Source organism: Musa acuminata, chromosome BXJ1-6, assembly GCF_036884655.1.
Source record: "Musa acuminata AAA Group cultivar baxijiao chromosome BXJ1-6, Cavendish_Baxijiao_AAA, whole genome shotgun sequence".
In the NCBI taxonomy this organism is placed as follows: domain Eukaryota; kingdom Viridiplantae; phylum Streptophyta; class Magnoliopsida; order Zingiberales; family Musaceae; genus Musa; species Musa acuminata.
The window spans coordinates 39,069,345-39,090,105 of record NC_088332.1 but is presented as its reverse complement, the minus strand read 5'-3'; the positions used below and the strand labels follow the sequence as shown (position 1 = coordinate 39,090,105).

The 20,761-nt window shown below is 38.0% G+C and overlaps 1 protein-coding gene and 1 long non-coding RNA gene across 3 annotated transcripts; one reads left to right on the top strand and one right to left on the bottom strand.

The window, feature by feature from the left end:
* Positions 1-573: 573 nt before the first annotated feature.
* LOC103989182 (uncharacterized) lies at positions 574-11,673 on the bottom strand. The gene is made up of 7 exons (XR_010514467.1): positions 11,535-11,673; positions 11,380-11,429; positions 6,980-9,339; positions 3,867-6,835; positions 3,541-3,641; positions 2,402-3,221; positions 574-1,520 (listed from the first exon to the last, which is right to left on the bottom strand). It is a non-coding gene; the product is annotated as an uncharacterized LOC103989182 (long non-coding RNA).
* LOC103989181 (potassium channel KAT3) lies at positions 5,732-9,565 on the top strand. 2 transcript variants are annotated; one of them, XM_009407972.3, is made up of 11 exons: positions 5,732-5,901; positions 5,994-6,209; positions 6,351-6,506; positions 6,588-6,645; positions 6,719-7,036; positions 7,421-7,660; positions 7,749-7,847; positions 7,959-7,991; positions 8,075-8,260; positions 8,364-9,102; positions 9,310-9,565. In XM_009407972.3, the coding sequence occupies exons 1-11, from the start codon at positions 5,732-5,734 to the stop codon at positions 9,426-9,428; spliced, it is 2,334 nt and encodes a 777-aa protein (XP_009406247.2). In that variant the 3' UTR covers positions 9,429-9,565. The 2 variants fall into 2 exon arrangements, with proteins under 2 accessions (XP_009406247.2, XP_065044669.1); XM_065188597.1 differs by having other exon boundaries at positions 6,588-6,718; positions 6,810-7,036.
* Positions 11,674-20,761: the final 9,088 nt, after the last annotated feature.

Below are 20,761 nucleotides of genomic sequence, written 5' to 3'. Positions count from 1 at the left end.
AGGTCGACCTCTGGTGAGATATTGCTATGATCGCTAAGCAAAACAAAGACCACATAGTAGAACTTGGCATATCCAGCTTACGAGGAAGACCGTCAACGTGTGAAGGAGATCGTCAGGGCAGAACAACGAAGAACAGATATGAGCAGAGACCATCGACGTGAAGAGCAGGTTGTAACCAGCTCCGAGTGCTGGTCGTGGACACTAGCAATGGTCACGGTGGCCAAGAGAAGAATAAGAGAGGGGAGGAAAGGAAGGAAGGCACTCTTAAAGTGAAACAAACAATATGATCGTATACTACTAGGAAACAAAAAAATACTTTATGCATTGCAGTTGGGTGTTTCAGTGAGACTTTCTCTGCTAAGTAGTGGATGTTGAAACATCTATACAAATACATGTTTCACGGACCTTCGTTACGATTCTATAAGTAGTGAGACACCTCTGCAACACTTGTTAGCATGCGTTAGCTAGATTTCAACCTTATGTAGTCCCAAAACATCCATCTAAAAAGGTAAAGAGTTAGTCGAAGAGGCAAATGACATACAAAATATTATCGTCTTCCAAATGGTGCAATAATTGATTGCAACAAGAACTTAATTCGGCAGCTGCAGTTTCAAAATGGCAGAAAGTCCCCGGATGTCACAAGCCTAGCCTTGCTACTTACAATCATACGACGGAGAAGGATGACAACGAACAAAATATGAACTGTCACAACGACAAAGGTGAGTGACGAGGGTGATTTCGCCATGATCACCGGTCGTCTGCCGCCGCACGTTTATCGAGAAGAGAAATGTCCTGTTCCTCGATCAAGCGAAACATGCACCCACTATAGATGTGACCTTAAACCTGACGATGAACCAGAGTTAGTGGTATCCCTTCAATTATTGCACGAGTTAACCAAAATAAGGTTTCCCATGGAATGGAAGGTGGATGGGAATAGCTCGGCAAATTATTGTAGATATGGTAGGACCACCTTAAGTCATAGGTCAACTCCCCCTCCTCCTTCCCCCCCAGCTTACTTCCAAAATGACTAGAAGGTGGAAAGAGAACCTCAATTAGATGCACCCTGTTATTTACTTGTGCGACTGCTGGTTGCAGTCCTCTCCCACAGCTAGCAAAGAGAACACAGCTTCTCGGCGCCCGGAGAGTCGAATCTCACTCCTCTGCCTAATCCTTGAAGAAGTGGAGAGTACAGTCTCCATTGGCTCCAGAGAGAGGGAACAGTCACGTTGGACTCTTACAACACGACGGCCGTCCACCATGGACGGGTTCGCTCCATAATGCAGTGGTGAATAGGACTCGTAGCATATGGTTCCAATGTGGCATTTTGACAAGCAGGTGGTACTCTACTTCAACTTGGCAACACGGACCACTTGATGTCCTGGTCGTCGTGGTACGACGACGTCGACGCCATTCTGAACCGAGTCCGGCACGGCAGGAGTCGAGCCGACTCGGAGTTGGGAAATCTTGAAACTTTCCTGGGGCTCAAACAGTAATCTCACCGACACAAGCTAATCTTGAGCCTGAAGATTTTGAGTGGAGGTCAACTATGCAGTCATATCCACAGATTAGACATTGAAAACGATAAAATTCATAGACATGGAGAGCATGGATTAGATATAAAAAGAAGTAGATGAACCAAAACCATCCGTTTTAGGTACGGCAAAGCTTGGACGAGTCCCTTAGGTACCTTTGTTAACATGAACCGATGCTGTAGAAAGATGCATGGCGTAGGAAGCCATCAACCAAAAGGAAGGGGATTTTACGATGCTTCGAGATGATATATATGACTTGTACCTAAAGGGGAACACTGGAACATTGATATGACTTGTATGCACAAAGATGACTTGTCCTCCGGATGCATTCTTTGACCATCACACCTTTCGGGTGTACATGCAACTTGGAACAAGATAAAATCTCTCTCTCATCGTATGGGTGGTACTAAGTTGTGTTTTTTCTGACTACATAGTGCATTTAAAGTTCTTATGGATTGCATGACAAATATCCACTCTACTGTTGTGTTTTTATCAATATTTCACTTTCTGAAAAGAAATCACTTCATTCAATGACTAATCAACAATACATATCTATCATGCTCCAAAAGATCCCTAGGTAAGTTAGTACCAGCAAGCATATGATCGTTCCTCTTACATATCATGTTCCAAAAGATCCTTAGGTCAATCAGACCACTTCCACTTGTTCCAACAAAAATTGCAAGCTTACGAGTGTTCTTGCCACCGTAATCTATGTGACTCCAGTTTTCGCATAATTCTATCTTAGTTATCGCTCACTAGGAAAAGACAGACGATTAAGGATGCAAGAGGATGACAATATGGAACATCTATTTCAGAAAGAAAAAGAGAGGGAATGAATTTTACTGCGAAGCTAAGAGAAGTATTCATACCCGAATATCCACAGGGAAACAAACGGTCCATCTCTGGAGACGGTCATGGCGGTCCCAAAAGTTGCAGCCCAGTCGGATGCCGACGACAATGATCCATGGTAAACCATACTCAGAAATATCATGTGGTAGGCACATGGATACCATTTTCTTCGACATAAATAATCTGTGTGATAGAATCTCCTTCCACAGCAGGAGTTTAAACATGAAGGTGGTTGGCCGTCATCCCAAGCCACAACAGTCTTTGCCATGAGTAGTGTGCTGTTTAGGTGTTGGGTAGTCATCACAATAATTGTTTCCGTGATGTTATTCCTTGCAACAAATCCGGCACTTGTCGCATGCAGGTGTTTGCATCACTTAATACCATAATCTAGTGCGATCAACACTCAATCCTCTTGCGTAGATGACCAAGCTTTCCATGTCATTCATGATCTAGTCCAATCAACAGTCTTCAACAGATGATTTCCTTTATCCAGTTTGGGGGATGGGAAATCCACTAGATCAATCCCACTCATCAAGCTGGTGAGAGGTGACAAAATGTTTGGGTGCTGATTCACTCCACAGAAACATCAGAAATCTTGGAAAGTGATCTATGTCAACTCCCACCTGCCACCATGGGACGAGGGGTAGGCATGATCTCCTTGTGAGCAGCACATGAATGGTTTGCGGTTTGTGAGAGAGCCACGCAGGATGAGGGAGATTGGTTGCTTGAATGATCAAACCACTCGATACCAGCATGGTGAACGGTCCTCGCTACAACACCTCTGCAAAGCTAAAATGCTCAAGAGACCGTCAAAGATTGCTGATGAATAGTGTTGTACTCCTGCGAAATATAAAAAGAAAGGACTGTTAGTTGATGGTAGTGATATTCCACTTTAGTTCTTATAAGCATCGCGTAACTGTGATGTTAACAGTAGATGACCTAAACAATGAAACTAATGGTCCAGCATCTCACTGATATGTAAAAGAAAGGAACTCACGAGCTGCAACATTCATTAGAGACAATATTAGATAGCTATGATAAGGATGAACCAGTCCTTTGGGTCGACATAATCATGAAATATCACACAATATCTGCAGGTGCGGATATAAAAATCCATGTCACAGTACCAAGGAATATTGAGGCATGATAATAGTTGCACCTCCAATTTTCCAAGAGGACCACCAAACATCAGGACTCCAGGGGAAAGCCATACTTTGTTGGTCCACCTTGACCCTGCCTTTGCCTGTCCACCAAGTTCCACTGCTAAGACAACAGCCAAAAAATTAATGATGGTGCATCTTTTTCATATAGAATATAAGAACATGCTACGGCACCAAAACGTGCCTGATGAAAGACAACAGAGATTAAGAGAATGTTTCATGATCAATCATCCCCAGCTAATACATTGCACAAGATGAAGCTGACAGTGGATAATGCGGAATAACAGCGGATTACTAGTCACCGACGTAACAACAGCCTTCTTACCTCAGTTGAGATGAGGTAACTGGGGTGCCATGTAGAACTCACAAGCTACACTGTGTCAAATGTCATGGTACATCTCAAAAAGCAACCACAAAGAGCTAAAGGAGAGTCTTGCCACCGTATTCGTCTCACACCAAAAATGAAGGAGAAAACAATAACACCAATCTACAAATCTCGATCAGGTTATGCAGTATCCATTTGAATGATAACAGAAGCACTAATGAAGCAGTGGGCTAATCCTTAGGCCATAGAACCTTTCAATTATGTGGACCAATTCACTTTGAGGGACCATGAGATGGGACATGAGAGGTGAGCTAACCAAAGAATGGAAGATATCCCAAATTATTGTACAGAGCATCGGGGACTCGAGCTATTTAGTGATGGAGGTTAAAAATAAAAGAACCAACCAACCAATATGTGGATCAGGTTCCAGACCTATGGCATTTAAGATGTTCTTTCCCCTAGCTTCTTTGTCCAGTGAGGGGAAGACAGAAGGGAACATAAGCTGTTAATATGGTAAAAGCTCTAAGGTGCTGTATCCTGTGTGCTCAGTCAGTACAGAGAACTCAAATGTCGCATTTGAATGCTGTAAACCCTCGGCTCTTCCTGATAACCATGACAACCTTAGCAACAGACCCTGTGACAAAGAGGTGATGTCCCATTCTTCCTCTGCATCAATCATTGAGTCATGACACCCACCACGAAGTTTGACATCTGAGTTATTCTACATTATGCAGACATTCATCATGGATGGATAGATAGATCTTCACAAAGATCCGACCACATGGTTTTCATTGAGCAACAGTTCATCCAAAAGGGCTGGGATTGAAGTTCTGTGATAACCATCTGCCGACATAGTACATGGCTTCACAAAGTTAAGTGGCACTTGTAACCCTTTTGAGTTGCCACATAATCTGACTTGATCTTCGAATTACTGTTTTATGATGCATGAACTGAATTGCTACTTCTCACAATGTCACAAATTCCAAGGCCAACACTAGAAATATAATAGAACTTTGCTAGATTACTGCCATCAGAATGCAATGTCATTGTGCCAAGAAGAACAATATGGTTCAGGGAAAACTTATGAAGCTCACTGTGAAGAGAGAAAATGAAGTTTTTATGTCATGACCATCGATCAGGATTAGACGAATAGCTCTTCTGAGCATCTTGGAACATTCATAGACTAGACATGCATCACCAGATGTGGTGCCATGAACATCTTCTGGCAAGTTTCAGGAAACTCAAAAATGGTGAGTGAGTTACAAGAAAATGAAGTCTTTCTGTTGTGACCATCCATCACGATAAGCTGAATACCTCTACTGAGAGTTGGTGCAATCTAAACTAAACATGCATCATTGTAAAATGTGGTGCCACGTCCATCTTCTGACATGTTTCAGAAACTCTAAAATGATGTAATTCCTCAAAATTAACTCCAAAGCGACTTAACATCACAAGGCCTCAATATGGTATGACGTTTCATGAAGAGTCGCTTCAAATCAACAATTTACATGGACATTCTAAAATTACATCCACCACAAACATGTAAGTAGAGTTTCCACCACCACATAACTTGTATCTTTCACATAAAGCCTCCATCCATTGTTTCAAGAAAATTAATGTTCTGACGTCAATTCAAAACACAATCTGTGGTTTTTCTTGCCCCTAATGATTAAATTCAAGTAAATTCCTGATGCCTTTTCCCTCTCATGACCTTTATCTTTATTCATCCCCTTGCTTTGCATTTACCAACCAGCCCATAATATAGAGGGCAACAGACAGACAGCAAGTTTCACTTTGTTATATATACAACCACTCCCATCACCACTGAAATATCAATCAGACTACAAAAGCATCATAGTGCAGCCATGCTATTCTCTTGCACAAACTACTTTCAGCACTTCTGCAGCGATGGCTTCCAATTGGGAAACGGGGCATACAGTCCACACAGTGATCTTTTGCCATCACTTGGGGCAACAATAAACAATACAATTAAGCTCAGGAAACACATTGTTTCGCCATATGATCCTCGTTACAGGTATACCAACTCAACAGCCCCTTTGTTTCTAACATTTACATTTTGTAGAATCAGGCAGTTTATTTTCTTCCATTTTCACCAATCACTTTCAGATTGTGGGAGATGTTTCTGATACTCCTGGTTCTCTACTCAGCCTGGATCTGCCCATTTGAGTTTGCATTTCTAAGATACCTGCCAAGCACAATCTTTCTTGTGGACAACATAGTCAATAGTTTTTTTGCAATTGACATTGTACTTACCTTCTTTGTTGCTTTCATCGACCACAAATCCTATCTCCTTGTTGATGATCCAAAAAGAATAGCGATCAGGTTAGCATTTTAACTATTACTTGTCTTCTATTTCTTTGAAAGTACTAATATTTACTTCACTATAGTGTCTAAATTCTATGTGAATCATGTATGACGTGAAGCTTAGATGCTGTTTGAGCTTCATACAATCTGACTTCACAGGTACCTGTCCACATGGTTCATGTTTGATGTATGTTCGACATTTCCCTTTCAAACAATCAGCTTCTTCTTCAATAGACATGGTAATAGCCTTGGCTTTAAACTTCTAAGTATGCTTAGGCTGTGGCGGCTGCATCGTGTCAGTTCCCTGTTTGCTAGGTCTGTTTCTCCTCCCATTCTGCAGTATATATATCACCAATAAAAGAACAAATATTATTTTGATAATTTTTCTTTCCTCAGACTTGAGAAGGATATTCGGTTGAATTATTTCTGGACACGGTGCACAAAGCTTTTCTCTGTAAGCTTCTTATTCAGTGTGTTGCCTCAAACAACTCCACAAGTTCTCAGTACAATAACTTTTTGTACTACAGGTGACTCTTTTCACGGTTCACTGTTCTGGATGCTTTAACTATATGATTGCCGATAGATACCCTGACCCAGGAAGAACCTGGATCGGTGCAGTGATACCAAACTTCAGGGAAGATAGCCTGTGGAGCAGATATGTAACATCGATATACTGGTCAATTACAACACTAACAACTACGGGTTATGGTGATTTGCATGCTGAAAACACAAGAGAAATGCTATTTGATATTTTCTACATGTTCTTCAATCTGGGTTTGACAGCTTACCTCATTGGAAATATGACGAACCTTGTTGTCCATGGGACAAGTCGCACAAAAAGCTTTGTATGTCCTATCTCCTCCAAGTTTGTTATAGCTGTCTTATTTTGCGTCAGCTACCCTATACCTGCTTATTTACTAGAATAAGAATAAATATCATAGCATGCATCACCAGTACTTGCAAGATACTGTAAAAAGTCCATAACCCAGAACATAAAGTGTGTCGTTTTTAATCATCTGGTTGCACAAGTCATTCTAGAGAACTAGTCTAATAAAAAAGATTTTCTGTTTCTTAAATCTATTTCATTGATAGGATCAATTGAAATGCATGATCACTTTGGCAAAGGGTTAAGAGAACTATTGAAATAGCTTGAAGAATATATACCAGAACTATTCAACAGAGGATTTGGATTTCATATTCTGTTAGTAAGTGTTCATTATGATCTTCAGAGGGACACCATTCACGCTGCTTCTGAATTTGCATCAAGAAATAAGCTACCAAAACACATAGGGGAACAGATGCTATCTCACATATGCTTAAGATTCAAGACAGAGGAACTCAAACAGCAAGAGACTCTTGATGGTCTCCCAAAGGCCATTCGCTCAAGCATAGCTGAATGTCTATTCTTTCCCATTGTTCGAAGAGTATATCTTTTCCAGGAGGTCTCCTACAATCTCATTTTTCAACTGGTGAGGCTTACAATCCCAAGTGATCAATTACAACCTAGGCAGGTTGAATTTATGCATTGTGCTGATAAGACCATTGTGAAACTAATAGGTGACAGAAATGCAAGCGGAGTATTTTCCACCAAAAGAAGATGTGATACTTCAGAATGAAGCCCCAACGGATCTATATATAGTAGTATCGGGAACAGTGGTTAGTACAATTTCGTCTCTTTTGCATTCTTTGCTTAAGCCTGTCGTGAAGATATTTGAATCAATTCCTCCCATAAATAGGACTAATTTTTGCTTGACATCTTGTCTGTAGGAGATGAGAACACATGTGGATGGGGTTGACAAGGTAAGACTCATAGAACGAGTACCGATAGCACATTAGGATGTCCAATGTTGACAATATCAAGTGTGACCACATACCAATTTCAGGTTCATGAGAGGGTAACTGCAGGGGAAGTATTTGGGGAGATAGGAGTTCTCTGTCACATACCACAGCCATTCACCATAAGAACCATTGAACTTGCACAAATTCTCAGGCTGAGCAGGTCTGTATTTTTCAGCACTATTCGAGAAAGCAAACAGGATGCAACTATTGTCATGAGAAATCTTTTCCAGGTATATTCAAGAATCACCCAGAACAGTTTAACTAAATATAGAACATGATTTAGCATTTTTGGCATTTGTAGGAGTTGATGTTTCTCTATTTTAAATCTTATAGAAGTTAAGGCTACATGCAAGGTTATATCCCGGAGTACAGCAAAATGACCCAGGAGCACTCCTCAAAGAATGGTTTGACATAGGACCAACGAACATGAACGGGAACCATGCTCAAGATGGAGTTAATAATCAAGTTCAGAACCTACATGCACTAGAACAGATGGATGGAGGAAACTTGCTATCTGAGGCAGAAAATAACAAGGATATCAGCATTGTTGATGAACTTCCAATTGGTCAGGCCAATCCAAAAGTAGACCATGCTGATCAACAAACTGGGTTCCCTACATGGGGAGGACACAACAAAAGCAACAACATTCCACTCAAACAAGCAGAAGCAGTTGACAAAGCTGATAGTATCAGGTGGAGACAAAAAGACAAACATGAGAAATATGACAATGAGGGTGCATTTGAGCTTTTATCAAGTATTGGACACAGGAAAAGCTTCCTTGGAGAACATGAACTAGAATCTGTTGACATGATAGCATCTGAAAATGGAATTAACTTTAAGAGCCATGGCAGCAGGGAAAGGAATTCCTGGTATCATTATCCAAATATTAATCAAATGTTGATAACTTCTTATTTACAAAGTGGCAGCCATGTTTCAGAGAACAATATCATGAAACTATCTAGCAAAAGAGTGACCATTCAAATGTACTCTCAAAAGGAAAATCCAGCAAGACAGCCAACTGCAAAGATGATAAAATTACCTGGCACAATGGAGGAGCTCCTAAGAATTGGTGGTGAGTATTCTGACCTAATTTTTAACAACAGCAAAAAAAAAAGAAGAAAAATATGCAAGTGCTACTGGACAATTATAGGCTAGTATTAATTTTCTAACTTAAATAATCTATGAAGACAAAGAAGAATAAAAATACGCTTCAAAGTGTAAGTCAGAAATAGTTCATGTGTTACATTTTTCATTGCTGTAATCAGGGTCTTGCAAAAAGTTGCAGGTGAGAAGTTTGTGGGACATCATCCTACAAAAGTGATCAACCAAGAGAAAGCAGAAATTGATGATATTAGTGTAGTTCGTGATGGGGATCATTTATATTTCCTAGAGATTTAGGAGTAATAGCAAGACTGTCAGAAAGGTTATGACCCATTTAAGATTCAACGCAAAGGCATTGTTCCCACACACTTAAAGATGTAAAGTTGAGCAATGTTTATGATAAATGCCAGACTATGTCACAATTTCCAACTAAATTATCTTTGCTTGTAATAACTAAATGAATAGTTGCTATTAGACTATATGATCTATGCATTCTTGAAGATTATTCCTTGTGGGCAACACGATAAACCAATAAAAATCATATGCTAGAACATTTTGTTAAATTAAAAAATAATCCAAATCGGATAAGTTACTTCCAGTCACTTCAGAAAAGAAGACAATTTACTTATAACCCACACATTTAAGAGTGGACATTCCATATAAAGAGCCTAGCACATAGAAAGACTTTATGAAGATTAAAAAAAAAAAATCAAATGACTATGACTTTTGCATGATAGGATGACTGTTGCTCATTATGTCTTATAAGGCTAAATCAGGATACTTCAAACCTTAAACTTACCAGAAAAGAAGTTTGATTACATGAGTACTTCTGTACTGTCAAAAAAATTAACCAGCCTACACATATCAATTGCAAATATATATTTTTCCCATGGGATATATGTCCTTGCTTTTTTTATCAGATATTATATTTTTGTTACAACTGCTGTGAATAGAATGCTGTAGTGATTATACATATATCAGGATGCATGCATGCATGCAAATGTTTTCATAAACATATAATATATAGATATAGCTGACTACAAATACAACATAGTTGGCAGACATAGATACAAATGATTGTTTTATGTTAAGTAATAGGACTTATAAGAGATAATTAAGTCTATAAAGTGATCAATATCATTTTGAACATGAGCATGCAGGTAGGTATGATCATTCAGAAGTAGATAAATGTGCATGTAGTCATATACAGGCACAAATTCATTTTATATATTTTCATATACAGATGTACAGTAACTGCAGAGAAGACAATTATATGTGGCTAAGGCAGTCCACCATTACCCATTTTAAAGCAGAATTCTGGGTTTTGACATCACTTGATTGGCAGATATCCTTGTAGATAAAATGCCAAATAGGATGAGGCATTAACATGCTAATTAGAAAATATACTATACCTGAAAATCTTAAGCTATTAGGCTATGTATTAATTCCATATATTCGTCCGCTAATATATGTATATATCAGATTATTATTGTTACGTATCTTCAACATTTTTGTATTGTAATCTAATGTTATTCACTCTAGGAACAAGAATGATGTTCTTGTCATCCCTAGATATTTCCTTGAGATTTTTTACCTAAATGAACCGAAATAATAGCAAAGTATCCTAATAAACTAGGATAATGATAGTAAAACCCTACTAAAGCAGATAATGAAACTGCTTTGTTAAGAATTAAATGTCATCACCGTTTTCTACATGACTTTGTCAAACACTTCTTCTGTCTCAGCGGCCCCCCTTTTCAGTACTCCAGCTTAAATCGACTTGTAGTGTGCACCTACAGATGAATTATGAATATAATTTGCCTGACGCTCAGTTAATTATTTTCTTACTCTTTGATGTTTGTCGTTTTCGCTAAATGATATCTTGAATAAGCAAAGAGACAAAGAAAAATGAAAATCAAGCGTCCAAGACGTGGAGAAACTCCGGATCGATTACAGGAGAAAACGACTCAATGATCAGCTAACAAATTCTCATTTATAGATAGTTGGTAAGAAAAAAGTATTCCAAGCAATTAATATGCATCACATATCTCTTACTCAATTCGAGTTCCTCGACTTACCATTATTTGATTGCCTTTATCCTACAGCAAAATGTTAAGCAATCAAACATGAAACGGAGAAAGCACAACGACGTTTAGTTCACAATAGCCAAACCTAACTCTATATTCCTAGGGTTCAACAAGAACATATCGATGGGTAACGAGAGATGGCAGGTTTCAGAACGACTAACTTGTAGCGATTCAGATTCTTCCCACCAAGATCATCGAGAAGGCGTAACAGCTACAGCGATTCAGCAACAAGAACGAATTATGAGGAGCTAAAGATTTCCCCATCATTCAAGCACGAACACGACGAGGAAGGGGAAGAAAAAGAAAAAGTATTCACCAAGCAGCTTCGAGTCCTGGACGTGTCGCGATCGCCACAGCTTCCGTTTCTTCTTCCGGGAGCGTCGAGGTGGGGCGAACTCGACATAGGCTCGAGCGATCGAGGTGGGCTTATAGTGGGTGGGCGTTGGGCTTCTTTTATCGTGTGGTCTATTAACAAGTTCGAGTCTTGATGATCTCGTGCAGGGATCTGTGTAATTTCGCCACACCAAGGTTGCACCACCGATGTAATGGCACGACTTGAGTTGGGATCTTCTCGGTAGTATTTGAAGATCATGGTTGAAGGCTATCGAGGTTGGAATTCGAAGCTTCTAATTGAAGGCTCAGTTGTACAGGATCTCACTTGACTTATTCACCTTAATGATGTGATTTTTGGGTGTTTCTCCATGCGGACACCACACTACAGAATGTTGTAATGCTGATATGCGAATACAGGAGCCCAACGCTGGCAACCAATAGGAGGCGATGTCACGAAACTTTGCTACGTGGGTCCTCCCCACACATGAGAGAAACTGTGTTTCCTGTTTCAGCCTGAGAGGTAATCTCCGCCCACCTAATTTCCGGTCTCATATTTAACTTTGGCCCCCTCCACCTAAAGCTACAACCGTACGTTTCTACAACGGTTCGTTCAGCTGTCATTTGATCCCCCTCTCGTAGGACCATTCACGACGCGCCACGCGTGCTAGTTTTAACGGCTACTCCACTCAAAAGAGGGTCCCACTCTCGCGCCGTCGTTCGAAAGTTTTCGCCCCTTCCCCCTTCCCAACGGCTCTGTCTCGTCCTCTCCCATCCTTTCTCTATCTATATATGCCTCCCAAGCTCTCTCACATTCACAACAACCCAAGCGCTCTCTCTCTCTCTCTCTCTCTCTCTCTGGCACTGGTGTATCAGAGAGAAATGGAAGCATTGATCATGAAGGTACCTCTGCTTCTTCTGCTACTTGTATCGATCGCAGTCGTTCATGCGCAGGAAGCTCCAGCGCCAGCGCCGACCATGGAGAGCGGATCGACCGCGGCGGTACCTGGTCTCTGTGTGCTGGTTCTCACCACCATGGCTTCTCTGCTCGCGGCCTTGACTCGCTGAGGGCCATCCTCTCATGGCTCGTTCCACATGGATTACACCGATTCTGTGCGCCCGTTATGTTCTTGTGCGGCTATACTACTACATGTCTGTTGTGCTGCTTTGTGTAGGAATTATTTGATCCCGTTTCAATTAATATGCTTCAAGTTTGCAAAACTATTTTGTTTCTGAAAAATACAGTGTATGGGTGATGAAAAATCCGAATATGCAGTTAATTGATACTGATAAATTTACATAATTCCAAGTACAAAGTCCTCATGTTGGAGAATGGGCTGATGTTGAAAGCCCAATAGGTTACACTGGACTTAGTCCAAGCAACAATTTTAATTTAAAAACGCAATTTAAATAAAAAAATTACTGCTTTCTTTTTATATATATACTATCCATATTGACCACATTTTGCTAATGCGATGTATTTTCTAATATGTCTTGAGGATCCATTTACTTGATTTGAATATGATCTGATAACACAGATTCATCCTAAATACACACAAAGACATGTTTTCAGTGTTTCACAAGTCTAAAATTATTAGATCCAAAACAAAGGCTGGCCTCAATAGTAACTATATTTCGTACTTGAGTTCATCTTGTAGGTGAATCTGACTTGATGATAAGTTCCTGTAGCTTACAAGTGCTGCGTATTGTGAAGCCCAGGATGAGTAGCTCTTCACATCCTACTTATGTTCTTGATAGATGATATTGTCAATGGTCCCACCATCTCAGGAATGCTGGATTGCACTCCGGTGTCTATCTTCACAGACTCTTCATCCGACCACATGAACTGCGTCGGCCAATATTGTTCGCCACAAGATCCACATCCTGCACGGTCCCTATCCAAAGGGTTTAACTCGCCACTTGGTTCTCCTCATGAATACGTGTGCTGTCTTACCTCTCTTTAGCATCGCCATTTGCAAGTCAACACAGCCACATTTCCTGTGCTTGAGAATGTACAGCTGCACTACAACCTTTACATTATTAGTGATGCGCATTTCCTTTGCTTTACAAAGTACAGCTCACAACAGCCTTTACGTCATTAGTGATTGCGGGCATCTTGCGAAGTAAATTGAAATCTAGTGCGCATTCATCATCTTCATCAAAATGATAGGAGACAATCTATAAACGCTAAATTAATCTACTAGAATAAATTTGGACTTAACATTTTAGTCAATGCTTGATGCTCCTTATGTTAATAGAATGGTTATTCTATTCTATTGTATTGAGTTATGAAAATTGTCACATCTTCCATAGTTACAATAAAAGTCAAATAAATAAATATTATTTTTATTAATATAATAATTATAAATATTTATTATTATTATTATTTATCAAAATACAAGTCAAAAGTAGTTATAGACTTTATTTAGAAATAACTTAAAAAAAATCCAATTAACTTCATCTAATAATAGAGAAAGGTCTACTCTTCATTAAAATTTAATAAAAAATAAAAAAAAAGATTTCAGTAACATTAAGTAGAATATATCAAATATTCTATTAATGTATATGAATACATGTTCAAAAGTTAATTAGTCTATTAACATATATCAAATACCAAGATAAACACTCTCCAAATAATAGATAAAGAGACTTTATCATGTTGTAAGAGTTTATATTCTCTCAACAACATATAATATAAACTCATATTGTACTCCTAACAATAGTTAAAATAGTGTCCCTTACTTATCAAAGTGGGGATACATTCTTCTCAATAGTGAATGAAGGAATTGTCCAATCATCATGTTTGATAACTCATTAATTCATGAAGGAAATCACCTTACTTGCCTTTAATAGAAAAATAAAATCATTTCATATTAGACATGTTCATATTAAGATAAAATAATATATTAAAATATCTTAATTTATTTTTAAATATCATTAATATTAATTCCTCAATTGATTGTAACATAACACTAGCTCAATTGATCTAATTGAACTCGATTTAACTAATATCTAATTCTCATTTAATTAGTCTAGAGCCATCTTAAACTGATATAATTTAGATTATATTATGTTTAATTTAGGTTAAATAGTATTGAATAAGTCAAAGTGGTTCGGAATCATCCTGAATCAATCTAAATTAATACTAGCCCAAATTAAATAAAGGATAATGAGTTAGACTATATAACACTAGATTTGATTAGGTCAGCCCATGTATTGATCATGTACACATAACTATGCATGTACTATATCAAGCTAGGCCAGCCTATAACTTTGGTCATGTGCACTATACATTACTTGCTATGTTGGGCTGGGTTGAGCTAGCTTACCGATTGGAGCCTAGTTTGCTTACTTGGCCTAATATATTATCTCTCGAGTGACGATGATAATGAATCTTTATCAAAGGTGTAACTTTATTTCTCATGTTATTTTCTTTTCAAAATCTAGATCGATTGTTCTTCAAATATGACATTATCTTTTAGTTACGGCTGTAGGTAAGAAATGACATAGGATGGATCTTTGATATATCTTTAAAGTATAGATATATGAATTATATTATGGATACCAGCTAAAGTTAGCAATAATGTCGATCTGTATACCATATGTTTAACCTTCTTTAAGATCTCAAATGGATCAATAAACTTAAGGGCTAACTTCCTTCTTTAACCAAACATCATGATTTCATTGGTTGACGGTACCTTAAAAAAATAAAGTGATCATCAACTTTAAACTTTATTTGATTTGCATAACTTATTTTGGATAATTTTGGATTGTTAATAATCTCTAATGTATAGTTTAAACATTATCAATATCTATTTGAATTAAATGAGGCCTCGAAGGTTTCTGTCTCCCATCTCATCCTAATACATAGGTACTTGCACTTTCTCTTATAAAGAGCTTCGAATATGATCATATATATACTAGAGTATTAGTTATTATTGTAAGTAAACTTAACTAGGTATAAATGTATATCCTAACTTTTACTAAAGTCTAAGACACGACTCTTAAGAAGTATTCAAGAGTTTGTATTATTCTCTCAAATTAAGTATAGGATAAAATAGTATACTAAACTTTAAATGTGTGCTCAAGGATTATTATAGAATTTTCTAAAAGTAAGTGAGTCTTTGATCTCTATTAGAGATAATACTAACTGATACCATATGATATTGAATAATCTCTTTAATATATAAATTTGTTAATTTATCTGAGAGATACCTCTTGTTAAGAGGAAGGAAGTGAACAAATTTAGTGAGTTTGTTTATTACTATATAAATTTTATCATATCATTTTATAGTCTTAGGTAGTCTTATCACAAAATCCATAACAATAAGCTCCCACTTGAATTGAAATCTTTTGTAATCTTTTTACTAGTACTTAATGTTCCGCTTTTGCTTGCAAACCAAACATTTAGAGATAAATTTTACCGTATCTCTTTGTACCACACTATTAGTAGCTTTGATGTAAATCTTGATTTGTAGACCTCCTCCAATAGTTGTTTATAGAGATCGATGAAGACAACTAATATATTCATGAGTTTGAAAGGCATTAGTAAGAATTTGTAATAATCATATCTTATTCTAAAAATATTTTTTTGTATATCTTCTTTTTCCTATCTTCAATTAATGATAAGCAAACCCCAAATCAATCTTCCAATATACTTGAGTACCTTAAAGTTGATCAAATAGATCATCTATTGAAAGAAGAAGATACTTATTATTTATTATTACTTGGTTGAGCTGTTTATAATCAATGCATAATCGCATGGATTCATCCTTTATTTTCACAAACAATACTGAGTTGAATAAAGCTCTTATATAAAAACTCATAAATCTACTTCTTTTAACTTCTTCAATTCAATTAATATCATTATATAAGGAGATTTAAAAATAGATAAAGTATTACATAGAAGATCAATATAAATTCAATCTTCATTTAAGTGATAATCTAAGTAGATATTCAATAAAAATATCTAAAAAATCTCGTAAAATAAGGATATTCTTTAATATTGATTTCTTAGATTCTTATCCAGAAACAAAGGTTAAATATCACATTCATTTAATAATAGTTAAGTAGTACTCAAGACTAAAATAATATGAGGGAGCTATTCTTAAATCCTAATGGACTGAAAAAGTGGTTGATATCATAAAGTAACTGCCTTTTAAAAATAAAAAAAATATGTTATTCATTTTATATCTAGTTTTTAAATTTTATTAATAAGAATATTGAAATAACATTAGAATCACTCAACTTGAAATATTGAATATTTTCTAAATTTTATTAATAAGAAAATAAAAATAAAAATATACTTAAATAAAAGGATTTGATTACAAAAATATTATTAGAAGTGAGAATAGAAGTTTCATTTTAGGTTATGTTGGACTTTTAATAGTCATATCAAATTATCGAAATAAATTGTCATATCCTGAATTTTTTTTTTTCCATACATTCAGAGTCAAGTAGATAAACATCACTTTATTTATTATTTATAAATATTTATTATATTTTATTCATCAAATCATAAGTAGAAAAATAAACATAGTGATGTTAACTTCAAAAATTATCCAAGTGGCTCTACCTAGCGATAGAGAAATGTCCAATCTCTATTGGAATTCGATTTTGTACTAGATGGAGGTTGCTCTGAAAAAAAAAAAAAAAAATAACAACCCTGAGTAGGAACCCCAAAAGTCAACTCAAAATGTATATATGATCAAAATTCAATCAATCATCCCATTGACATATATTAAATATGCGAACGAGCACTCCACCAATAGCGGATTGAGAGATTTTATCTTACGGGATGAGTTTGTGTTATCTCAATAGTGGATGGAGGCAAACTAATATCGCACTCCCAACAGTGAATGGAGTGGTGTCCCTCGCCCATCAAAGTGGGGACACATTCCTTCTAATAGCGAATGGAGGAGTCGTCCAGCCACCACGTTTGACGGCCCGTTAATCCCCGAAGGAAATCGCCCTACCTGCTCTCGGTTGGGAAATAACATAATCTCACACTGGCCATATACATATCGGGATGAAAGAACACGTTTAAAATATATCTTTCAAATATTATCAATATCAAATAATACAAATTAGCCCTCATTGACTTGAATCCTTGTTCAATCGATCCAATTGAACTCAATTTACTAGAACATAACTTAATCGATCTCTAATCCTCATTTAACTAATCTAGAACCACCCTAGACTAATATAATTTAGACTAAATTAGGTTTAATTTAGGTTAAACTTGTTAGGATCGAGAGCACTAAGAGGGGGGGGGGGGTGAATTAGTGCAGCGGAAATCTTACAACGATTTAAAAAACAAAAAGCTGCGTTCGTTCAAAAACTGTTATGATGCAAAAGCAAATTCTCAGTTTGTATCTAAGTGCAGTTTGCGTCTAAGCGCAGATTGCGTCTAAGCGCAGTTTTGCGTCTAAGCGCAGTTTACGTCTAAACTCAGATTTACGTCTAAACGCAGATTTACGTCTAAACGCAGATTTACGTTTAAACGCAGACTTACGTCTAAACGCAGTTTTACGTCTAAACGCAGATTTACGTCTAAACTCAGATTTACGTCTTAAACTCAGATTTACGTCTAGACGCAGATTTACGTCTAAACTTTGAAACTTGTTTGTATACTCGCAGAAGGCAGTATGCAGTTGGAATCAAGACGTAAACGTGAACTGAGATCTGATGATTGAGCAAGGAAAGCCGATTTACGTCTGAATGCAGTTTTACGTCTAAATGCTGAAACTCGTTCGTAAAATCGTAGAGGAAAGTTTGCAGTTATCAATAGGATCAAAATGTAAGTATAAACTGCAAAGAAGCTCGTTCGTAAAAGCACGGAAGACAGTTCTGCAGAATCAAATGTAAACGTAAACAGTAACGTATGAAAATACGAATTTACGTCTGAATGCAGATTCGGAAGAACAGCACTTAGAACTTGTTCGTGAAAGCGCAGAGAGCAGTAGTAATGAGGGAGGTTTGCAGTAATGATAAAGTGCTCGAAAATAAACACAAACCAGAGATTTAGAGTGGTTCGGTCAGTCTTGACCTACTCCACTTTTGGCTTCCTCCACCGACGAGGTTGCCGACATCAATTAGGTGCCTTCCTTCAATGGGCGAAGGCCAAACTGCCCTTTTACAATTTCTCTCCTTTTGACAGGCTCAGGAGACAACCTTTACAGACCTTTCTCTCCTCACTTTACAACTGAAAACTTGAAGAACAGAAGGAGGAGACTTAAAGGCTTTACAACACTTTTGAGCTCTTAGAATCATAGAAAAGATCAAGATTTCGGTGTAGGTCTGTATCTTTTCAGTGCTGAATGGGTGGGGTATTTATAGGCCCCAACCCAATTCAAAATTCGAGCTCAAAACGATCAAATCGATCAAATCCCAGAATTCTGGGATCAGGCGGTTGCACCTCTTGACTGGAGAGGTGGCACCGCCTGGCAGAGCTCGAAGACTGAGCTCAGGCGATTGCTTCTCTCTGCCAGAGCTCGAAGACTGAGCTCGATGGTTCCATCACCTGGCAGAGCTCGAAGACTGAGCTTGGTGGTTGCATCACCTGGCAGAGCTCGAAATTGAGCTCGGTGGTTGCATCACCTGGCAGAGCTCGAAACTGAGCTCAGGCTGATGCACCTCTCTGCCAGAGCTCGAAGACTGAGCTTGGTGATTGCATCACCTGGCAGAGCTCGAGACTGAGCTCAGGCTGATGCACCTCTCTGCCAGAGCTCGAAGACTGAGCTCGATGGTTGCATCGCCTGGCAGAGCTCGAAACTTGAGCTCTGGCGGTGCTACCTCTTGGCAGAGGAGGTTGCACCGCCCAGTCTAGCTCGAAGACTGAGCTCTGGGCGGTTGCACCTCTCGGCTGGGGCGGTTGCACCTCCCAGCCTCGCAGCCCTGGCGGTTGCACCTCCTGGCTGGGGCGGTTGCACCTCCCAACCCCACAGCCCAGGCGGTTGCACCTCCTGGCTGGGGCGGTTGCACCTCCTGGTGCAATCAGGGTCCGAATGGTTCACTCCATTCGGCCCAATTTGAATCTTTTCAGGGGCCCAATTGCCCCAAGATTAAGCTAATGGGATCACCTCCCATTTTCATGCTTAATCATCATGCTAACTACGATTAACTCTAAGACAACTTCTGCAGCTTTGCTCCGTTGCGTCAATCGCTTCTTCCGGCGAGTTTCCGGCCAACTTCCGTCGATCATCCGATAGCCCTCGGTGATCCTTCTGCGGACATCCGGCATACTCCTGGACTTTGCGACAATCCACTTGGCGAGTTCCGACGAGCTTCGCTTGGCAAGCTTCTGGACTTCTCGGATATGTTCTCGCTGAACCTCCGACGACCATCCGAACTTCCGTCGAACTCTCGAACTCCCAACGTGATCATGATCTTGACTCCGGCGCAACACCTGCTGCTTGTCTTACTCTCATCGTAGTTAATCCTGCACACTTATCTCAACACATAGATTAGATAACAAATGACAATTGACTTCATCATCAAAATCCGAGATTCAACAAAACTAACTTATAAGTCAATCAATTCGGAATCACCCTAAATCGATCTAGACTAATCAAGCCTAGTTTAATTCAATTAATATTTGAACTCAAATCCAACAACAATATTGGGCTAGATTGGGCCAGCCCATCTACTGGTCATGTGCATTGCACATAACTAGGTATGCATCACATTAAGCTGGTCAAGCCCTAGCCCATGGATTGGTTATGTGTGTCTGTGACCGCCCATAATGGTTGGGCTATGTTAGCCTACAAGCCAAGGCTTGATCCATAGGTTAAGCTTGGCTTATGGGTTGGGCCTGACCTATGAGCAATTTCAATCTAATATATATTCAATTTCATATCACAATATATATTAACTAATAATTATATAAACAAAAGTATAATAACACATTAAAAGATAGATCGGAAGATAAGCTTTAATATAAGAAAATAACTTTCTAAATTCAAATAGAAATCATACTTTCTAACACATATATAATTTCAACATATTCTAATCAAATAAATTTTAAATCATTCAAAATAGCACATTTTAAATTTTAGATAAAATAATATCAAAATTTTAGAGAATAAATTTTAATCTAATAAAAATTCTAATCCAAATGAGATTAAAGATAAGTTATAATGCCAGGAAATATCATATATTTAATACATAAAATATGTAACATTTTAACATATTTAAATATAAAAATAAAAACCT

What these genes read in the sequence shown, in the direction of transcription:
- LOC103989181 (XM_009407972.3), top strand. Translation starts at nt 5,732, where the DNA reads ATGCTATTCTCTTGCACAAACTACTTTCAGCACTTCTGCAGCGATGGC. An exon ending in ACAATCTCATTTTTCAACTG is followed by an intron (nt 7,661 to 7,748) that starts GTGAGGCTTACA and finishes TGAAACTAATAG; the next exon opens with GTGACAGAAATGCAAGCGGA. An exon ending in TAGTAGTATCGGGAACAGTG is followed by an intron (nt 7,848 to 7,958) that starts GTTAGTACAATT and finishes TCTTGTCTGTAG; the next exon opens with GAGATGAGAACACATGTGGA.